At 52.0% G+C, this 22,274-nt stretch overlaps 1 protein-coding gene across 8 annotated transcripts in view; it reads right to left on the bottom strand.

The window, feature by feature from the left end:
- The window catches only part of ADCYAP1R1 (ADCYAP receptor type I), a 52,773-nt gene that overhangs the window by 5,132 nt on the left and 25,367 nt on the right, over window positions 1-22,274 (bottom strand). For 3 of the 8 annotated variants that reach the window (XM_015589461.2, XM_015589465.2, XM_015589464.2), the window contains 10 exons: window positions 20,345-20,454; window positions 19,569-19,666; window positions 19,009-19,141; window positions 17,961-18,114; window positions 17,468-17,528; window positions 16,812-16,881; window positions 12,808-12,899; window positions 7,506-7,589; window positions 3,202-3,285; window positions 51-180 (listed from right to left, as the gene is read on the bottom strand). In XM_015589461.2, the coding sequence (XP_015444947.1) occupies window positions 51-180; window positions 3,202-3,285; window positions 7,506-7,589; window positions 12,808-12,899; window positions 16,812-16,881; window positions 17,468-17,528; window positions 17,961-18,114; window positions 19,009-19,141; window positions 19,569-19,666; window positions 20,345-20,454 (1,016 nt within the window). The remainder of the gene's footprint in view (window positions 1-50; window positions 181-3,201; window positions 3,286-7,505; window positions 7,590-12,807; window positions 12,900-16,811; window positions 16,882-17,467; window positions 17,529-17,960; window positions 18,115-19,008; window positions 19,142-19,568; window positions 19,667-20,344; window positions 20,455-22,274) is intronic. The other 5 variants (XM_015589463.2, XM_015589467.2, XM_006912045.3 and 2 more) reach the window with 5 other exon arrangements.

The following is a 22,274-nucleotide window of genomic DNA, read 5'->3' as shown; positions in this document are numbered from 1 at the left end:
CGCTCCGCCACGCCCCCACGCCCCGCCCCCTCCCCACATGCCACACCTACCTGAAAGGAGCCCAGCCCCAGCTCAAACACAAGCCTCTCTCTCTTGCTGACGTTCTCCGGGGAGAAGGCGAACACGGTGTAGTGGATCCCGAACAGCGGGATGAGCAGCAGGGTGGACCGGGCCAGCCGTCTGTGGACGAGAGCAAGGCGTCCACTCCAGGGGCCGCCAGAGCTCGGACCGCGGCCATGCGGGGCAGAGAACCCCAGGCCCAGTCCTTTCTGCTCCCCCAGAGCCGGGCCCCCACCCACCCACAGAACCCCCTCCCTGGGAAGTCCGGGGGGACAACCCCCAGTGCGCAGAGCACCCGTCCCTCTAGGTCACATCAGCATCCCGTAGAGCCACTCGACACGCACGTGTGAGTGAGTGAGTGAGTTACAGACACCCCTCGTGGGAAGAGAAACCCCTTTGGGAGAAGTGAAGTCAAGGCGAAATGCGAGGTGGGAACTGGGCGGCTCAGGTGACATGGTGGGTCCTCAAGCAAAGCAAACGTCCTGCTCTGGAGGGGAGCGCTACCTGTCTGAGCAGAGTCAGGGGGTGACAGGGACAGGGAGCTGGGCTGGGGGGAGGGGAGCTGGGTGGGCCACAGAAGAGACATGGGCACTGTCCTAGGAAGCACTGTCTGACAGTGGGCGTAAACGGCCCCCACCCAAGCGGGAGGAACCTGCCACCTGCAGCTGAGTCAGCGGGGGAGAAAGCCATCTGCTCGGGTGGGCTGGGCAGGGAAGAAAGGGCCAAAAGGACCTCTGGCCCCCAAGACCAGCTCTTCCGGGGTTCCCTGCCTGCAACCGGCTCCCTGGCCCAGGGGGGCAGACTCTGCTCTGAGGGGTGGGACGCAGAGCCACGGTAAGGCATCAGGAGTGTGCCAGCACGCGCACTTGTGGGTCCTGCTCTGTCAGGAGCGGGGCTCCCAGAGCATCTCCAGGACTGGGACCCCGCCTCTGACCACCCCAGCATATGGGCTTCCCCCGAGTCTCCTCAAAGAGCGGACCTGCCCTGCCTGTGCAGTCCGTCCCCTGGGCCCTCTGAGTCGGGGTGAGCGGGAGGTTCAGCGCCCCGTCTCCCGACAGAGCTCGTGCACAGGGTGGACAGCTGAGCATGGAGGCGACCATTCGACTGGGGGCAGTTACACCGTGTGCCCCTCCCTCTGCCCCATCCCAGCCTCTCTGGGAGAGAATGTTCTGTTGAATCTGGGCTCCAGATCTCAGCAGAAGCAAACCCATGGAGTCTGAGTTTGGCCCTTGGCTTCCCAGTGCCTACTGAGTGGGGAGGAAGGAGGGAGGGGGGAGGGGAAGAAAGAGGAGGAGGGCAGGAGCCAGAGGAAGGGGAGGGGTAGGCGGGGAGACCTTCGGTGGACCTGGGCTCATCCCTGGAAGGGAGGAGTGCCTCCAGTGCTGGGCGCCGCCCATTCTCCCCCTGCTCCCTGATGGCCCGCGTGCTGCAGCCTGGGGTCCCCGGACAAGGGCTGGAACCAACGGGATCAGAGCAGGGCCCCACCGAGCCCAGGTGTGGTCCTGGAGCGGGCTGCCCTCTCACCCTTCCTCCGGTCTGCTGCCCCTTAGACTGCGGCTCCCTGCGGGCGGGCGTGGTGCCTCACTGTCTGCTATGTCCCGGCCAGCACAGGCCAGCACGGGCTCACGCTCAGAACGTGCCTGGCCATGAGGGAATGACAGGCCACACGGACCCGGTGTGAAAGCCTCACAGACCTTAAAACTAAAGAGGGCCTGGGCGCTGGGCTCCCGCCCCTCGCCAGGCTCCCAGGGCCTGACCCCAGAAGGCAGCAGGGAGTGTTGGCTACAGAACGGAAGTTGGACAAGAAGAGGAAAGTGGCCTGGAAGGGCAGGCACGTGGCATCCTGGACCCTTCTGTGACCCTGCTGACGGGGCACAGCATGGGCGTCATCCCTAGCCTCCCCCTCCTGCCTCTTCTCCCACAAATGGGCCCGTTTCCAGGGAGATTTGGGAAACACCATGGAAACCAAAAGGCTAGACCCCTCCAGCACTGTGGTGGCTGCGGATGGGACAAGTTCAGTGCTAGAGAAAGCGACCTTTCAGGCACGGACCTTCCCAGTCCCAGGCAGGTGCGGAGACTGGCAGTGGGGTGTCCCATCGCACAGTCCAGGGGCAACGCCCTCCCTCACTGGTCGCCCCATGGCAATCAGGAGTGTCCAGGAGCTTCTGCCAGGGACCCAGGACAGAAGTGAGCCCTTTGGCAGACAGGGCAGTGTGGGCAGAGGAGGAGGTCACGAGGGCCTGGAGCTCTGGCACCTTCATACTTCGGAGTTGACCAGAGGCCTTGGAACAGGGACATTCTTTGAGGATAGTCACAGAGTCACCCTACAGTCTGGTGAACCTGGGGCGGCAGTGACACAGGGCCTTGGCATCGGTCTCCCTGCCACAAGGAGGCATCAGTGGCAGAAAAGTCCTTAAAAATATCAAGAAGAGCTTCCAAGTCAGAGCTGCCCAATGACAGTGGGCTCCCCCACTTAAAGGGACCCCTGAATGAGGCCACTGCTCCTGTCAGAGACACCCTGGCACCGGTGACAGGACACTCTGGGTTCACATCCGCACCCTGACAATTGTGTGACCTGGAGGAGTCCCTTCGCCTCTCTGTGCTTCGGTTTTCTCATCTGTAAAATGGGGTAACACAAGTACCCATCTCGCAGGTGGTTGTGGGGACTGAGAGAGTGAACACCAACCAAAGTGTGAATGGCGTTCACGGCAGAGCAGGTCCCTGCCCCGTGTCGGGGGGCTGTCGACGTGAACTCAAGCTCTAGGCCTCTCGGGGACAATGTGGCAGTTCCGAAGACTGGACCAGAGAAGCAGGGCATTTGGGACAGACCACACGTCGAGGCAGCAGTGGCAGAAGCGTCAGGGCCCTTCCTCAGCCCCAGCCAAGCCCCATCTGCTCCCACAATGGCTGCTGCTTCATCGCCAAAACCTCCCCTCCCGCCCTCTGTCACAAGGCGGCCGAGAACTCACAAGGCACACAGACGTCAACATGCAACAGCCAGGAGAGGGCTGGGGGCCAGAGGCACAGGCTGCTCTCTGTTCTCCCCGAGCCCAGCGGCAGGACGCAGGCTCTAGGCAGTGGCAGCCACATGCGTCCCCCTCCCCTCCAGGACAAGGCCACAGCCACGCCACGCACACTTACAGAGTAATGGTGGACAGCTCTGACATCTTGCAAGAGTGCTGCTGAGCCCGCTGTGGCTTGCAGTAGCATTTCTGCACGCAGCTGCTGGGTGTGACAAGATCAGCGTTTCTGTCAGCTGGGGGGGCATTGGGCGATGAAGAAACTGAGGCGGGACTTAGAGCAACATGATTGATGGAGAGGGGAGAGGAGCCAGGGCTGGGGCGTGGACGCAGGGCCAGGCGGCGACGTGGGAGAAGATAAGGAAGCCGAGGGCCAAGACCGGGTCAGCTGTGGACACGGACACACGTGCCCGTACACGCACACGTGTGTGCACGGACACACATGCCCACACGAGCTCTCGCACTGGGACCGCACGCGGGTCAGGGGAGTTCGGAGGGACCTCACGTGTTTGGAAGGTGGGGGCCCGGGCTGGGTCTCATGCAGGGAGCGAGAACCTGTCTCCAGAGTCAGCACGTGGCTCAGAGCGTGGCCTTGTGGGAGGCCAGTCAGTGAGACGGGCAGCTGGAAACTCATGCCACGAGCCTCGTGTTGCCCAGCCTGGCGGACCACGTCTAGAATCAGGCCAGTTCTAGGCTGGACTAGGAAACCTGTCTCAAGGGTCCACCGGTCTCCCCCTCTACACCTCTCCGCTTCCGCATGCATCTTCCCCGCTTCCGCATGCACCTTCCCCGCTCTGAGCGCCCAGGTACCTTGGGGCGGGGGAGCAGAGGGGGGACGGACGGGACAGACTGTAAGTCTAGACCTGAGGGATCCAAGGCGACAGCCACTACCGCTCTGAGGCGATCTGACTTAAAATTAAATCAAATTAAAACTCCACTTGCTCAGTACCCCTAGCCACACCGCCAAGGCCCAACAGCCGCAGGTGGCTAGTGGCTCCCACGTGGGCAGCACAGAGGGAGGGCACTCCATGACTGCTGAGTTCTACTGCTCCGCGCCGGCCAGGCTAGACCTCCTGACAGAAGTTCAGTGGGCACAGCCCCACGGCCCCACTGCCTGCAGAAACGAGAGATCCGATGGAGGCGTCCACCACGGGTAGGGTGTCAGTCCAGGTGGACATTCTGCTTGGTGGGGACAGAGCCACCCTCTCCTCAGAGAGGCCTCAGGCTGGATCTCTACCTTCTCGGTCCTGCTTATGCTCGGGATGGCACAAACCATGGACACCTGTTACCTCCTGACAGAAGTTCAGTGGGCACAGCCCCACGGCCCCACGGCCCCACTGCCTGCAGAAACGAGAGATCCGATGGAGGCGTCCACCATGGGCAGGGTGTCAGTCCAGCTGGACATTCTGCTTTGTGGGGACAGAGCCACCTTCTCCTCAGAGAGGCCTCTGGCTGGATCTCTACCTCTTCTAGCCCTTCTCGGTCCTGCTTATGCTCAGGATGGCACAAACCATGGACACCTGTGTTCCTTCTCGGACAACTTAAGAGATGGATTAAGAGCTGTGTCATCTAATCAGACTGCAACAGACCTACTTCACAAACCCTACGTAGAGCCCTGAGCTCCTGCCGGTGAACTGACCAGTCTGAGGGGATCTGATGCAAACGAGGACAGAGAGGCATGAAGAGACCAGACCTTTGGCATTCACAGATTCGTTATTTGTGCTTCCATCTCTCAAGAGCCAGTCTGAAGGTCCTCGGCAGGTGGTGATGTGTCATTTTGCTAAGGCAAACATTTGAATCACATACGCCAAAAAGGGGGCACGCTGAGGTCCACATAACCATCTGCGCCTCGGTGGGACTTGTGGTTCCCATTTCATAAAAAGGAGCTTTCAATTTGCACCGCACCGTGAGGTAGGTGCTGCTGGCCCATTTTACAGATGAGAGGTGTGAGTTATGACGCTCTGCTACCCAGAATGTGGACCCTAAACCAGCAGCATCACCACCGCTGGAGCATTTCTTAGAAAGGCAGCATCTCAGGTGTCGCCCCAAATCTGCGGGCTCAGATTCTGTCCTTTAACAAGACCCCTAGGTGATCCATGTGCCAATCAAAGCTCAAGAAGCACTGTGTGAAGAAGTCACATATTTGAGAAATTCTTCACATGTGCTCGATAAATGTCAACGATCTGTTTTGTATTCATACAAAGAGACAGATGGACATATTTGTTTTTCCTAATCATTAAAAATGCTTAATTGGGTATTCGGAAATAAAAGCCATCTTAGTTTTCAAATTTATTTTCTATCTTGCCCAGATTGAAAGGTGGTTACTCTCCCCTCCATTCAGTGGCCTGGTCCCTCGCCCTTGGCCTGGGTGAACCACAGAAGTCAGGGTCCAGGAGCCTGAGAGCCCAAACCTTGGATGTCGCCTCCTACACACCAGGCACAAACCCTCAGCCAGAATTCTTAAGCCCCAGCTGTCCTCCTTTGAGATCTTTCCTCCCTGAGCTCTCAAATTTTCCCTGCCCTTCCTGGACCCTGGATCCAGTAGATATAGACTCCTCTGATTTCTTCAAAGTAGGCTCAAGGCCATTTAGTGGCAAGTTAGCTGGGAAATCAGACTCCTCTGATGGAGACAGGGGAGGGGGGCAAGAAAAGGTGGGGTACCTGGCACCTGGGAGGGCTCTCAGGAGAAAGATCTAGGGACAAAGGTGGGGCTCTTCTTTCCGAACACCCCCGTCTCCCCAAATTTTCAAAGACTGCAAAAGGATCCACTGAAAAAAACACACACAAAAGGGTGGCAGAAAAGCCAGAAACAGGCACGAGAAAGAAAGAGATGTCGGATTCTCTGAAAAGTCACTACGATGAGTGAGAAGGGGGAAAGGGATTCAATCAAGAGGAAGAGATCATCCTGGCTGGCGGACGAGCTCAGGTCTGATTTGGATCCAAGGAAGGATAAGAAACTCAGATAAGGGTGAAGTGTGGGGGCTGCTTGGTGAGTGTCAGCCGGAATCAGAGGGGAGACCCCACAGCAGAAAGTCAGAGAGGCCTGGCTCCCAGACCCGTTCCCACCAAGGCTTTGCTGTTTATCTGCAGGAAGGTCGAAGCCACTTCCAGGTCTTGGCATTCCCATCTATAACCCGGGATGCACAAGGTGTTTGCTTTGGTCCAAACTCCCAAATGCTTTAGTGCTTTTTGTGCACAAGGCTGCCAGGCTGTAGCCCCAGGAAAGACCTAACAAGATGCTAGACAGAGACCCCTTTCTATTCGCCCAGATCCCAGTGGTCAGTGCAGCGTTGGACACTTGGCAGGCCTACGGAATGTCGTGGCCTGAGCAGAACATTCTCCATAGGATCCTTCATGATGTGATGCTGCGCAGTCCCAGAACGCAGACCAGTCCCCAGGGAGGCACTCCACACCGCACTGGTACCCCAGCCAGAAGCCAGCTCTGCAAACCTGAGAGCCTCCCACCAGCCACCACCTCCTCCCCCACCACCGAGGAGCCGGACCTCAGTGCCCCCTGCCCAGCCTGGGAGCTCAGGGCACCTGAACTCAAGGTGCCTGACTTGCTGGGTGACCTTAGGTGGTGCCACTTTCCTTCCCTGGGCCTCAGTTTCTCTATCTGAAAAGTGGAGGTGACAATTTTCTGCTGCCAGTCCCTAACAGGAGTTGGGAAGATGGGGTACTCCTAGGCAGGGAAGCGAAAGATGGAGCTCCACACGAACCGGAAGCCCTAGATGGTGGCTGAGTTCCCGGACCCAGAACTTCTGCCTCATCATGGAAAAGCCTGTCTTCAGAGCTAAACGCCATCCTTCTGACACTGGGTATGTCACAGCCCTGCTCAGCCAACTACAACATCATGGTGCCGGTTCTCTCCTCCTTCCTCTATCCTGAGGGGCTATGGAGACCCGCTCTGCGGGATCTTTGAGGGGGATACAGATGGAATTTCCCTCCCCCACCCCAGACCTTAGAGGCAGCGCCCAATGCTCACTTCAAATAAGAAGACCCCTGGGAATAAAGACAGCTCCCCACAGGGCCAGGCCCAAGATGCTCTCAGCGCAATCATTGTCTGCCCTGGAGCCTCACCCTCCCCTTTCGGAGCTAGCTGGCTTCTCCCAGAGGTAAACTGGGGTCCCCAGGAAATGGCAGGACAACCCTGCCCCCAGCCCCAGGCTGAGGCCTAACCTTTGCCCAACAGCAAGTCGTGCCTGAGCACAAGCTGACCCTGATCCAGGCCCACACTCAATGCCAGAGTCCTGAGCCCAGATACTCATTCTAGCAGGAGCATCAGGTGAGAGTGTGGGTGGCTCCGGGCCACTGCCCCCTGCAGGGGCCCAGCCCCCAACGGGTCCTTCTGAGGCTGGGTGGGGAGCGCCGTCTTGGTCTACGAAGGACAAACCCTTATCATCTGAGCAGCTGGAGCCAACCTACAGGAAAGGGAGTGAATGCTGGTCTGAGGGCACAGGCAGGGGGTCCTCTCGGGCTTTCTTGGGGACTCCCGGGCTTAAATTTGTTCTGGAAACAGAGGAAAAAATCAAAAAGCTATTGTGGGCAGATCTGAAGTGTTTCTCAGCCCAACACATAACTCTGGTGGCCCAAGGAGACTCAGGCACAGCCCTAAAATCTCCCTCTCCCACCATGGCCTGCCCATTCCAGCACCCCCATAGTTCCCCTTCCCTAACAGCGGCCCCCCGTCCTGCTCAACGCTCCTCAAGTGGGCAGCTTTATACGAGGCTGGAACCCACCGGAGCCTCTTCTTCCAGGAAGCCCTGTTTATATATTTGCCTAACACCATCTTCTCGCCTGGAAATTCCTTGAGGACAGGAGTGATGGTGTAAGTGGAGCTGGGAGTCAAGGACCTGCTTGCCGTGTGGCTGCGGCCTCACTCTTCCCTGCAGGGTTCACCACACTTCACCGGTAACTAGCTCCCTCGGTGATATAACAGGGGATTATATTTTACAGACCCACGTGTTTTATACCTATCTCACCAGATTCTCTGGGTGTTTGCGAGCATGAAATGTATATGGGCTGAGCCGCAAGTGTTTTTCAATGCTCTGCATTTCTTAGCGGCCTTGTCACTGTGACTATCCCTAATAGGGTCTCCTTGACCCTGGAAACATTCAAACATGTTGCCGAATTTAATGGGATCGAGATGACCCCTTATTCTGCGTCGGACCTGCCCCCTGCTTTGCAGATCACATCCAGCTGAGGTTTTAATCTTGGGGGCTTGAGATGAGCGCAGGTTTCGCTTTCTCTAAAAAAAGGATTTGTTGAGATCACGAAGGGATTTTTTTTTACACAATAGAAGCCGGCCAACTAGCTGGTTCTTTAACTGTCTGCGCTTAAATGTGCAGGCATACCTCGTTTTATTGCATTTCGCAGATCTTGCATTTTTTACAGACCGAAGGTCATGGCAACCCCGTGTCGAGCGAGTCTACCGGCCACATTTTTTCCACCAGCATTTTCTTACTTCGTGTCTCTGTGTCACGTTTTGGTGATTCTCGCAATATTTTCAATTTTTCATTATTGTTATCCTGCTCCGTGACCAGTGATCTTTGATGTTACTCTTGTAATAGTTTTGGGGCCCCACGAATCGCATCTATGAAGGATGCTGAACTTAATGGATAAATGTGTGTGTTCTGACTGCTCCACAAACTGGCCTTTCCCACTCCCTCCTCCTCTCCTCGGGCCTCCGTATTCCCTGAGACACAACGATATTGAAATTAACCCAAATAATAATCCCACAATGGATTCTAAGTGTTCAAGGGAAAGGAAGTTACATGTCTTTCGCTTGAAATCAAAAGCTGGAAATGATTCAGCTTAGCGAGGAAGGCACGTCGAAAGCCGCGACAGGCTAAAAGTGAGGCCTCTTGCACCGACGGTTAGCCAGGTGCGGAATGCAAAGGGAAAGCTCTCGAAGGAAATTAAAAGTGCTAACTCCAGCAAACACATGAATGATAAGAAAGCAAAAACAGCCTCATTGCTGATATGGAAAGTCGTATTAGTCTGGATAGAAGCTCACATCGGCCACAACATTCCCTTAAGCCGAAGTCTAATCTGGAGCAAAGCCCTAACTCTCTTCAAGTCCATGAAGGCAGAGAGAGGCGAGGAAGCTGCAGAAGAAAAGCTGGAAGCCAGCAGAGGCTGGTTCATGAGGTTTAGCAAATAAACCATAACATAAAAGTACAAGGTGAAGTAGCAAGTGCTGATGGAGAAGCTGCAATGAGTTATCCAGAAGACCTAGATATGACAATTGATGAAGGGAGCGACACTCAACAACAGATTTCAGTGTAGACAAAAGAGCCTTCTGCTGGAAAAAGATGCCATCTAGGACTGTCATCGCTGGAGAGTTCAATGCCTGGCCTCAAAGCTTCAAAGGACAGGCTAACTCTCTTATTGGGGGCTAATGCAGCTGATAACTCTAAGTTGAAGCTAATGTTCATTCACCATTCTGAAAATCCTAGGGCCCTTAAGAATTACATTAAATCTACTCTGTCTATGCTCTATAAAGGGAACAACAAAGCCTGGATGACAGCACTTCTGTTTACAACATGGTTTACTGAATTTTTAAACCCACCGTTGAGGCCCACTGCTCAGAAAAAAAAAGATCTCTTTCAAAATATTTCTGCTCATTGACAATTCACCTGTCACCCGAGAGCTCTGACGGAGATGCACATGAGATTAATGTTGTTATCATGCCTGCTAGCACAGTATCCATTCTGCGGCCCATGAATCAAGGAAAAATTTCAACTTTTAAAACTTATTGTTTAAGAAACACATTTATTAAGGCCATAGCTGTCATGGATAGTGATTCCTCTGATGGGTCAGGGCAAAATAAATTGAGAACCTTCTGGAAAAGAGTCACCATTCTAGATGCCATTAAGAACATCTGTGATTCATGAGAAAAGGTCAAAATACCAACATTAACAGGAGTTTGTAAGAAGTTGACTCCAACCCTCAGGGATGACTTTGAGGGGTTCAAGACCTTAATGAAGGAAGTAACTGCAGATGTGGTAGAAATAGCAAGAGAACGAGGCTCAGAAGTGGAGCCTGAAGATGTGGCTGAACCTCTGCCATCTCCTGATAAAACTCTAATGGATGAGGAGTTGCTTCTCATGGATGAGCAAAAAAAAAAAAAAAAAGGTCTCTAAAGATGAACTCTACCCCGGGTGAAGATGCTATGAAGCCTTTTGAAATGACAACAAAGGATTTAGAATACTACATAAATTTAGTTGGTAAAGCAGCAGCAGGGTATGAGAGGATTAACCTCAATTTTGAAAGAAAATCTGCTGTGGGTAAAATGCTATCAAACAGAATCACATGCCAAAGAGACATCTTTCTTGAAAGGAAGAGTCAATCAATGCAGCAAACTTCACAGTTTGCTGTGAAGAAATCAGCAACCACACCCTCATCAGTCAACAGCCATCAGCACTGAGGCAACACCCACCACCAGTCAAATGATTACTCCTCGCTGCAGGCTCAGATAATGGTTAGCAATTTTCAGCAATAAAGTATTTTTTAATTAAGGTATGTACATTGTTTTTTCAGACATAGTGCTATTGTACATTTAATAAACTACAGTATAGTATAAACATAACTTTTATACGCACTAGGACACTACAAAATTTGTGTGACTCGCTTTATTGTGACATTCACTCTATCACAGTGATCTGGAACCAAACCTGTAATATCTCTGAGGTATGCTCATCTGAACCACGTGCTAACTACATATGGTTCTTACTTCTGCTATTAGGTGCTATCAGGAAGGCCCGGTAGGAATCTACAGCTCCCAGTCTGCCATAACTTCAAAACCCTGGCCAGACCTTGGGGGTTCTTACTGCCTGGGACAGGATGTCTGAACTGATAAAGTGGAGTCTGCGGAGTGTCATTATTTAGGCTACGACTGAGCTCCTGTGTGTGTCCCGGCACAGGCAGAGTGAGAAGAAGCTGGGAGAGCCCCAGGGACTTCAGAAGAAGACATAGATCCTAACAAGAAGCAGAGGGGTTAGGGGAGGGGCAGAGGCCAAGGCTGCTAGAGCTCCAAGGACAGAGGCCGATGTAGCTACACGGCGGCTTCGGACGTCCGAGGCGACTGTTAGCGTGGGAGCCAATGCACCCTCGAGCAGGAGAAGGTGGGTCCAGGCACAAGGACATGGTCTCTGGACAGGGAGGTGAGGGGAGCACAGGGCCCCGTTGTGTGGGTCCTTGAGACAAAGGCAGGAGTGGCCTCCCCAGGGCAGGCAGTTAGCTGCAGAGAGCAGGCCCCGCTGGCCCCCAGTGCGGTGCCTCAGATGCTTTTTGACTTACATGGATGAACAATTTTTGACCACATACATATATAAACAGGGGTTGGTAAAAACTTGCAAAACTATTTAAAATTTTTTTAAAAATCAGTAAATAGATAACAGAAAAATTCCAATGTAATGGAATCATCCTCCATGCAGATGAAAACAAAGCTGAGCAACCCAGGCCCTGTCCTGATCTCACAGCCCCAGAGGAAGCGCTTCTAGAAGGGGAGGTGCCCAGGCTGCGTAGAGAGACCAAGAGAAGCCCCAAGGAGTCTTAGGGAAGGACCTAGGGTGGGTCTCTGAGCCATACCTGCCTCTCCCTCCCTCCAGGAGAATGGCTGGCTGAGGCGGGGAGCCCTCTGCTGGGGTCTCTCTGCTGCCCCACTTGTCCACTGGACAACTATTAAAACTCTGAGCCACAGGCTGGGGTCTCTGATGAAGGCAGGACAAAGCCCCCCACTGATGCCATGAGAATCCTTCAGCTGCTTTCAACCTGCTCTCTTCTTAAAAACCAAGGACACAACACATATGGATTATACCTTGCCGGTGGATGGACCCCAAAAACTGCCCTCAGTTGTCTTTGCCCATCTGGCCCCTCCAGCCGAGCACAGGGACGGACGGACCTTCCTCCCCAGCATCGGAAGTGTCCCCACACCCCACACACCTAGCTGGTCGTGCTTTTGATCACAAGGCAAAAAGCTGAGATGAAAGGTGCTGAGTCTGATTCAGAATGAGTTGAGGGCTAGGAAAGGGGACAGAGCAAGCAGGGACAGGCTGTTAGGGACGTGACCGCACAAAAACTTGTAGGAAACAAAACAAATGGCTATGGAAGTGAAGAAAACCCTACACTCAACGATAAGACGCTGCCTGCGAACCCCATCATCCCAATGTATCAGATGTTGCTCTGCTCAGGGAGGAGGGAGTTGCAGGAGAACCAGACCCGGGAGAGTTGCCCTCAGGGGAGGTGAAGAAAAAGCATCCCCCTTCTCAATACCCACACCAGCTCAAAGGTCCACCTGACTCGCTGATGGGGGCTGCAGCAACTCGTACACACTGGGCTGAGTGGGGGACTGTCGAGCAACAGTGTACCTGGTGGCGTTCGTGAGCTTCCCAAAGAACAGGTATTCTCCAAAGGAAATCTGACTTCTCAACAACCAACACCCTAACTAACCCCCCTCGTGAATCTGGCAATTCCCAACGTGATTCCCTGGTATGATTCTCTTTTCCCTCCTGTGTAACCACTGTGTGGATCAGGAGTTCCCGGGGTGGCTGAAGGACAGGTGGTGGGAGGCTACACTTTGAAGGCACTTTAATCAGAAGGAAATCTTGCAAAGCCCCTGCTAGATTACTCTGCCAGCAAAATCAGGCCTTCTGCTCCCGTGACCTGACTGCAGGGCCCACGCAGCTGTCGGGAGCAACTGTGGCACTCGCACGATGGTACTTACAAGTAGACGCTGGACTCGTTGCCTCCTGTGTCCGGAGACTGAAGTTTCTGCACGAGGATGATGATAATGCCCACGAAGAGCCCAAAGTTCACCTGAGGAGCAAAGACAAGCAGATGGCAATGACTGTGGGCAAAGACTTTCCACACCCCTGCCTCTGCTTAGGCTGCTGTTCCCCGATCAGAGCCTTCTCCCATCCAATCAAGGTCCCGCCTAGACTCGTAATCCAAGATGGTGATGTGAACACGGGTTCATCTCCCCAGCCTCCCACAGTGTCATTGAAACGACAGAAGAGAGGGAAGAAAAAACAATTCCATAGAAGTACTGAGAAACGAGAATGATTATCGTGGGCGAGCCAGAAAAGTGAGCAATTTCTGGATGAGAAAGAGCAAACAGGGTCAGGGTAATGGAAAAACTCCAATGCCAGACAGATAGAGAAGAGGCTATTACAGAGAGGAGAGCTGTCCTCTGGAGGACCTCCAAGTTCAGAATCGTCGAACATGGGGAACCAAAATGGACAATCATACACATGATTAACTAAAGCACTGCCCGGGAAGAGTAACAGGAGCATTTACCTTCAGATAAAGTTCAGGGACAAGCGCTCTCTAAACAAAATGGGAGCTGAGCATATGGTGAGAAACGAGGAAAGAGGCAAGCAAATACATCGAAATGAGGCACCACGAGGGGACTGCACAGCAGCCCCTTCCCCGTGCAGCCGAAGCAGCCTTGGGAGAAAAAAATGGATAGCCGAACACTAAACACTAATAAATACTGAAGATAAAATAATTCAGCATGCAAATCAAAAGCTAGGGAAAGGGTACCACAAATTTAACTTATATAAGAAAGAAATTAATAAGGATAAAAATTCATTATAAAGAAATAGGGGGAAAAAGATAGACTTGATCAATCAAAATAAATTTCATTTTCAGGCCTTGTTTTGTTTATTTGTTGTTTTCACAGATCTATTAGAAGGATAAAGCACACTCCAGGAGAGCGGGTTCGGTCAGGTCTCCACTACCTGCCCAGTGTCTAATCAATCCCTGGAATTTAGTTTGGTAAATGCTGCTAACTGCATGTGTTAGTCCATTCAAAAGGAGAAAACGCAATTAAACAAAATAAAAGAGTAAAACAACAGATGCACAGAATATTTTAAATCCTAAGAGAAAAATCAAGCGAAATGGGAAAATATAAGTTAACAAAGCCAAAACGAGAAGGTGTAGAAAATCTTCTCACAGCAGTGGCCTCAAAAGAAATTTGAAAAGTAATCAAAGATGTATGCAGAAAAAAGCACCAGACCCGGATCACTTTACAGACCAGTTTCAGAATATCTTTTTAAGGAAGATGCAAGTTATGTACTACTTCGTTGTTCGAAAGCAAATAAAAAGAAAACCTCTCAAATTACCTGAGGCTAACAAAACCCTGCCACAAAACCCAGACAAGGACAGAAAGCATACGTGCACACACACAAACACACGCACACACATCTGAAACCAAAAACTATAAAAATATGAACAAATAGAATTTAGCAGTGTACTAAAAGAACAAACAGATCATGGCCATAACGGTTTTATACCAAAAATGCATATAGTTCAGTAATTGTAACACCAACAAAGACACGAGAAATTGAGCGCTCTTATATGCCGCTAGTGAAAATGTTAAATGTTAAATGTACACAGCTTTTGTCCTAAAACGTCCACTCCTAGAGATTCCTTCTAAAGACATATTCACATAGCCACAAAGATATGCCCAAATATATCCATTGTGGCATTGTTCATAATGAAGAAACAATGGAATAATAGAAATGTCCATCACTAAAGAAATAATTACTTCAATAAATGTCTCCAAAACACATTTGATAAAATTCGACATCTATTCCTGAATTTAAAAAAAAAAATACACACTGAACAAGCCATGAATAGAAACTTGACTAATTCATCGAAAGGTAACTTCCCAAAACTATAGCAAACGTCATCCTTAACAAAACCAGGGAATAAATGATATAAACATTAGAAAGAGTAAAAACTATTTTTACTTAAAGGTTATGTAATTTTCTACCTAGAAAATCCACAAGAAACAACATGAAAAGGGTTGAGACCTAATAAGAGAGTTTTGAAAGGTAGCCGAGAAAAGAGAAACAAAAACTAATAGCTTTCTTACACTGCAGTAGTAACCTAAAATAATATAATGGAAGAGCGATTCCTAGACACAATAAAAGCAGACTGGCTAGATTTACCTTAGAGGCAAATTTAACAAGGCAACTATACAAAATGACTCTATGAGAAAGACTGAAGAAATGGGGACTCATGACATATTCTTGGCGAGGAAGGCATAATATTTTAAGAAAAGCAATTACAGCAGTATCCCGTTATCCACTAGGGAGACTTTCCAAGGCCCCCAGTGGATGCCTGAAACCATGAATAGTATGAAACCCTATATATACTAAGTTTTCTCCCATACACACATACCTATGATAAATTTAATCTATCAGTTAGGTGTAGTAAGAGATTAATGACACTATGTAACAGTTACAACAACATACCGTAATAAAAGCTATGTGAATGTGGTCTCTCTTTCTCTCACAATATGATAACCAACTCGATAACTGAGATGGCTGCTAAGTGACTAACAGGTGGGTAGCCAACAGAGCGAGGATGTGCTGGACAAAAGGGTGGTTCATGTCCTGGATGGGACAGGGTGAGATTTCATCACGCTGCTCATAATGGTGCGCAATTTAAAACTTCTGAATTGTATAGTTTCTGGAATTCTCCATTTAATATTTTCAGAGCACGACTGAGCGCGGTAACTGAATACTCAGAAAGCAACACCGTAGATACGAGTGAAGATACAAACAATTGTATCTTCCAAATTAGTTTATAAATTCAATATAATTCCTATAAAAATCCCAACCAGACTTTATTTTTGTAACTCAACAAGGGATTTCAAAATCTGCCTGAAAAAGTAAATGTGCAAGAAATTTTTGAAGAAAAAAGAATAAAGAAGGGAAAATTAGCATACCAGATACCAAAACACGCTACGTGTACCTAGCACCATGGAGTACTGGCCATGGGAAAAGCTGGTATTAATAACACAGAATAGAAAATCTGAAACTAAATTCAAACAGAGTATGCTAAGTATTTGCGATGCAATAGCATTTCAACATAATGGAGAAAAGATGACCTAGTCAATTAAAAAATATTGAGAGAGTGAAATGTATACCCATTTAAAAAAAAAAATTAGGGAGCATTTTAGATCAAAGAAATAAAATTTCAGCTGGATTAAATTATGTAATAACCCAATTCATGAACATGTTACAAAACAATTGAGAAGCCTATTTTTATATCTTAGGTAGGAAGAGGCCTCCTTAAACGAGAAATAAGGCTTGAAATTTGTAAAAAGAAAGCCTGACGGTTTGACTATATGAGAGTTATGCCACTTTGGAAATACACTTACAACAGATGTACCAGATGAAGCATACTATCCTTCAAACAGTAAGAAGACAACAACTGGGCTATAAAAATAAGCAAAATTAGCAATATTCTAGTAATAACCAGAATAAAAACAATTGTCAATAGGCGTTTGGGAAAAAAAAATGTTCTGCAGCACTAATGATGTGGAGAAATGTACATTAACAACAACGAGCAACCTTTATTCCTCACAGGACTGTGGAAAAATTTAAATGACTGATATTACAGTGCAGACAGCGACTTAGGGTACCCTTTTTTGACCCAGCAATCCCACTCCTAAGGATTTATTCTAAAGAAATAGTCACTGTGCTCCAAGTTACGCACAGAAGTGTTCCTAGTAGTATTTTCCATGAGAAGGAAAAATGGGATGATATATATGGCTGACGCCAGCAGAACAGCTGTACAATGTGTATGTCCATGTTGCAGAATATAATACAGCCATGAAAAAGAAGGAGGTTGGTTTGGGTGGTGACCTCTTTATTTCCTCTCCTGTTGTGCCTTTTACCCAGGCCACTGCCTCTTCCCTGCTCCAAGGACACTCACCATTATGGAACCAACCACGGGGCCTTTGATCACCCACCACAGAGCCGTGTTGTCATTCATATCCCAACAGCTGAAAGACAGACAGAGAGGAGGAACAGAGATTATGCTCAGGGGCTGGGATGCCTGTGGGACGATGTCCCAGGCCCCTGGACGCTGCTTCTTTTCCCGCAGCTCCATGAGGAGGGACAGCTGGAAAGAGAGCTCTGAGGGGCTGCAGACAGGGCCCTGCTTCTTCAAGTGCTGTGGTCCTTCCTTCTGCTTCCCTGTCCAGGCAGGATTGGTACCCAAGAGTCAGGGTCACCAAGGGGCTTCTGGGCAAGGGCTACATTCCCCCCTCAGATCTAGGGCTCTTGGGGGTGCAATCTCCCCCATGGACCTTCTTCCTCCCTCCCAAAAAGGAAAACAGACACTCAGAGTTGGGCCCAAGAGCAAAGTGGGCTCTAAAACCATGTGTTCTCTCACTGCCTTTAGCTAAGATGTGGCCGGTGGGTCCACCTACGGTGGGGTCAGGGTCAGTCAGTGCCCAGGGCTGGGAGTGCAGTCTGAGCCCTGCACTGGATGGTTTGTCGGGGACAGTTAACGTGGAGCCACCGAGAACCTGTCTGTAGGGAGCTCCTCTGGGCTCTGGCCCTCCTGACTCGTAGGCATGTACTCACCCTGTGTTATCGAAGTAGAGCCTCAGCATGGCCCACACAAACACACACACTGTTGGGGTCCCTGGAAGAGCAGGAAAAGGAGCTCCATGATAATAGGAAAACCAGCAGGTCCAATGTCCCCCTCAGACGTGGGGCTCCCAGTGGCCATCACCCCCTCAGACCTGGGGCTCTGACCCATGAGGCATATCTCCCTCTCAGACCTGGAGTTCTGAGGACCCTAACTGTCCCTCACACCCAGGCTTCCTAGGGGTCCATGTCTCCCCTTCATTGTGGGCCATCTCAGCTCTCAGAAAGACCCCTAAGCATACACTCTCTCAGACAGTGGGCTTCCCATGGGCAAGAAGAGCGAGAAAGAGCCCGAAAACCAGGAGCGTGCCATCAGCAGGGGCAGGAAAGTACCTCTGTCCTCTGACTTGACACTCCTTGACAGCAGCACCAAGGATATACCTGGCCATGAGGCCTGAGCCTGTCCAGGCTGCAGCCAGTGACCTACCCCAGCCAATAATGATGTACCAGTAGAAGTATCTCCTCTCAGGGAAGAAGGTCTCCACCAGCAGGGTGAAGAGGTACAGGCCCTCGATGAACAGCCAGAAGTAGTTGGACACGACGCAGTAGTGGAAGAAAACCATTGTGGCCTTGCATTCCACCTGCGGACAGAGCCCGGAGGGTGAGGGAGACGTGAGCCCCACACCCCACCCCACCGAGCCCTGCAAATCCAGCCCCGCAGGACCAGGGGAGCCCTTCGGCACGGCATGCTCGGGCTCATACGCCCTGTGGGTCTGAATTGCATGACCTTCCTGGATTCTGAGAGTTTAACATTGTAGCAGCCTAAGATTCTGAGCCCAGGCTGCCCACGAAGGCCACACTGCCCACATCAGAGAAGGACAGGGTTGGGGGCTGAGCACAGAGCCCCCTCTCCTCCCTAAGCTCATGCTCCCCCATCGTCTTGCCCTTCCCCTGGCCCCCGCAGGCAAGGTGACTAGGGAGGCCCCTTGGGAAAATGAGGGTTTTGGACACCACATTGGTGAAGAGATAGTCCTGGTCCCCAAAAATCTCAAGAGACCCCTTCTAACTGTGCCCTCCCGGGTCAGGCCCTGTGCTCTGCATTGTTCTCTCCATCCAGCGCCATCGCGGCCTACCTCCTCTGCTTACCTCCACAGGTCTGAGAACGGGGGAGGTGGTCGGGGAGTAATGCCAGCCAGTCGGCCCCTCAGCCCCAAAGTGGGTGGGTCGGGCGACCAGGGGCCAGGCAAGCCCTCTTTCTGAGCCTACGTTCCTCCTCGGTCAAGTAGGACTTGGCCTTTCCACCTGACCTTCTTTGACTGCTCTGCCAAGTGCACGCACATGCCAAGGGACAGGAAGTGATGCCATACAGGGAAATCACTGGCTACTGATAATCTCATGGTCACGCCTAGATCTCCGTGTTCACTGGGGACAATGCCTTAACCTGCAGGGAAACACCCAGGTGGCGGGGTGTCCTGGGCTGGGGGGCAAGTCCTGGCAGGGCAGGGGCCCTTCCACGTGGGGCTCAGCTCCCTCACGGTGGAGATGAAGCAGTGGTTGCTGCTCTGCTCCGCGTAGAGGATCCAGTCTTTGATGAAGACGGCGATGGCTCTCAGCATGAACGACGCAAACAGGTTCATGTGGATGAAGTTTCGGGTGCAATGCAGCTTCCTACGGCAGCGGGCCGGCGGAGGAAAAGGCTTTGAAACAGTGAACCCATCGCATTCTAACCCCCATTTGGAGTGTGCTCTGGGCCAGCGGCAAGGCTTTGTCTCAGTGGGGTCTCCCACCCAGATCGCCCCCTTCCTCCCGCCTCTGTTTCAAGCCCTTGTCGCCTTGCCCCATTACGCCTCCAGACCAGACTTCTCCCTCCTGTGACCCCTCTACCTAGACCAGGAAAATACAAGTGAGGCACGTAGGCCTCCTGCTGGGTGGCCCTGGACGAGGCAGTTGCCCTCTCTGAGGTCAAGTTTCCCAACTGTTATCCTAGGGGTAGGGAACATCCCTCCAGGAAGCTCCAGGACCGACACCCAGGGGACGGAGCAAAGGGTCTGAGCTGGGGTGGCTGCGCCCACTGGAGCACTGCTGGGGAGCTCACCGGAAGCGACACAAGATGACCATGGCCGTGGTGAGGGTGACGAGGGACGTGCTGTAGCCAACCGTGTACAGGGACTTCACCGACAGGTAGTAATAATCCTGGAGCAGGACGAGGGACGTGCAGGGCTCCACGAGGGCCCGACCCCAGCCTCCGGCCCCCCGCGGAACTGCACCCAGTCTCCCAAGCCAGGGCCTGCCCGCCCCTGGGCCCTCTGCCCAGCTCCTCCCGCCTTTCCTCCCCTCTGGCTGACCTCACTTCCGCCACTCCCTCCTCAGTGCCTCCACCATGCGGCCTCCCCAACGCCTTATCCCCTGCTGAGCTGCTTCCTCCTCTCTGCACAGGTGTCCCCACTCTGCAGATGCTCAACAAAGGCTTGTTGAATGCAGAGGCACTGACCGATCCTAATAGGCACCAGCCTCAGCCTGGGGAAGGGTCCCGGAGGAGCCCTGCTGGGCCCAGCATCAACCCTCCAGTCACCGGGCCACAGAAAGGCTGGGTGTCCTGGGTAGCCAGGGAGTAACCAGGGAGGTGGAGGACACGTGGTGGGGGCTGGAGGAGCTCAGGCAGCAAACCAGCTACTTCTCAGCCCAGAATGAATGAATAAGTCTTCCCCTCCCAGCATCTGGCTTGGGGACACAGCGAATGCCTACGAATGCTGCCTAAGGACCTGAGCTTCCTGCAGTCCCATGGGCAGTCAAGGCCCCTGGTGGGAATATCTTTGCATGCACCTCCTCGGCCCCACCTCCACCGCCTCCCAGGGGGAGGTAGACTCTCACCTGGTCCCCAGTCTCAGATTCATAGTCATCAAACCCACAAGCATCGAAATAATGAGGGAATGGCTCGGACCAGCCGTCCTCCGTGCAGTTCCGGCTCACCACCCGCATGTCTGCAGAGAAGGACACCTCAGTGAGGCACGAGACTCATCTCAGAGGGCCCTGAGACTCTTATTCAAAAGTTATTTCTGAAGTGGAAGCAATAACTTCCTGGAAACCCATACGCCCATCCGGGAAACATGGTGACTCGAGGCTCACGAAATCCTTCCTCCTCTGTCTGAGGGAAAACAGTGATTGCTGATGACCTCAAGCTCAAGTTCTACGAAGGACCTAGGGGTGGGGTGGGTACAAGGCCCAAGCTTATCTTTGAAGAAGGGGTGAGGGGTCTGAGCCAGCCCGAATCCAGTCCCTGTCCCCTCCCCTTCCCGTTTCTGGAACTGGCAAATGCTCCCCAGCCAGCAGAAGGCCAGAGCCCCTCCCCCAGGCCCTGGGTCAGCATTTATCAAATGTCAACGAGCAGGAAGAACCACTTGGGATCAAAAATGCAGATTTCAGGCCCAACCTCCTCACCACCCCAGCACCCCCGACCCAGGGACTGTGGTCTAGGGATCGATTCAGGTGACTGTGGGGCAGGAGTTTCTGTCGCATCCTGAGAAACTCAACCCAGGTGGTACTTCCCCTGGGAGCCCTGGGTCCTCTAGCAGCTGCCACATCTCGCACCAAGGAGACACGTGGCTTCGTTAACAAGAACCAGACCTCCATTAACCCAGGACCAGATCTTATTAAGACATATATTTATGTGTTTTAAAAAAAGAACTTCTGCCTTTCCAGATCTAGAGGTCTGTTTCCTGTCACTAATGTATTTTTTTCTTTTGATTGACTTTAAAGACTATTTTGTGGGACACTGGATGTGGCGGGAGTCATTTACTGGTGGCTTTCACCCAACCTGGGGCTGTTTCAGCCTTGGATAATTGTTCATTTCATCCTCCCCTCTCCTAATCATCTGTAAGGGTGACCCACGATGTCCAGGGCAGGGAGAAGGCGAGCAGCCCCCTCTGCCTCCAGCCCAGCCCCTAGAGTGGCCCCAGACTGACCACGGTTCCCAGACTGGCCTCCGGGGAGTTCACCTGGTATGTCAGAACACAAGGGATGGCTCTTCCTTTCACAGGATTCAGGGACCAGGAAATTGTGTACGACAAGAGACATTTACAGTAAAGGGGCTCTGGCACTCATGCTGCTGCAAGAATCACCCCTGCGTGGCCAAGGCCACCTCTGGAGAGCTTGGGAAGGAGGCGAGGGCAGAGCAGAGGCCAAGACATGCAATGCTCCCCAAGCCCCACCTCCACTTTTCCAAACTCATGCCCTTGCCGGTTGAGTCGGAAGATCTAAGGCCAGCTCTGCCCAGAGTAGGGAGACTGATCTCCAAAGCTCCTGGGATTCTGAGTCCTATGACGCAGGACAAGAAGGACGCCTGGCAGCCCCAGGCAGAGAAGCAGTCACTTCCGCCTCACAGTCTGATGCCAAACTGTTCTTTCTTCCAGCAAATTCGTCCCAGGCCCCCACAGGCAACCTTCTTCCGAGCCCCCGTGAACACTTCTTTTAGAGCCCTCACATTCTAAGGGACCATGGCCTTTGTCCCCTCCCTTCCCTTCCTGAGCCTCCTCCCCTCTCCGCTTTGCCCACGTCAGGGTGCCAGGAGAGGAAAGGGACGTGGCTTTGAAAACCAATTTTTGGAAAAATGTCCTGGAGGTAGGAGCCGCTTCCTTTCTCTCATTCTGCTTCTTTCTCCTTTTCTGATTATGATGCAGTGTGGGCCCTGAAAAGTGTAAGCCTTTTTGTGCAGTACTTTTCTATACATTTGCCACTCCAGTGCTCAGAGAGGAAGAGGGACAGCTCTGCGGACTGTCACCCGCCAGCGAGTGCATCTACTTCA

Source organism: Pteropus alecto, unplaced genomic scaffold (genome assembly GCF_000325575.1).
Source record: "Pteropus alecto unplaced genomic scaffold, ASM32557v1 scaffold21, whole genome shotgun sequence".
Taxonomy (NCBI): Eukaryota; Metazoa; Chordata; class Mammalia; order Chiroptera; family Pteropodidae; genus Pteropus; species Pteropus alecto.
Note: the sequence above shows the minus strand (reverse complement) of the source record. Positions and strands in the feature narration are given on the sequence as shown.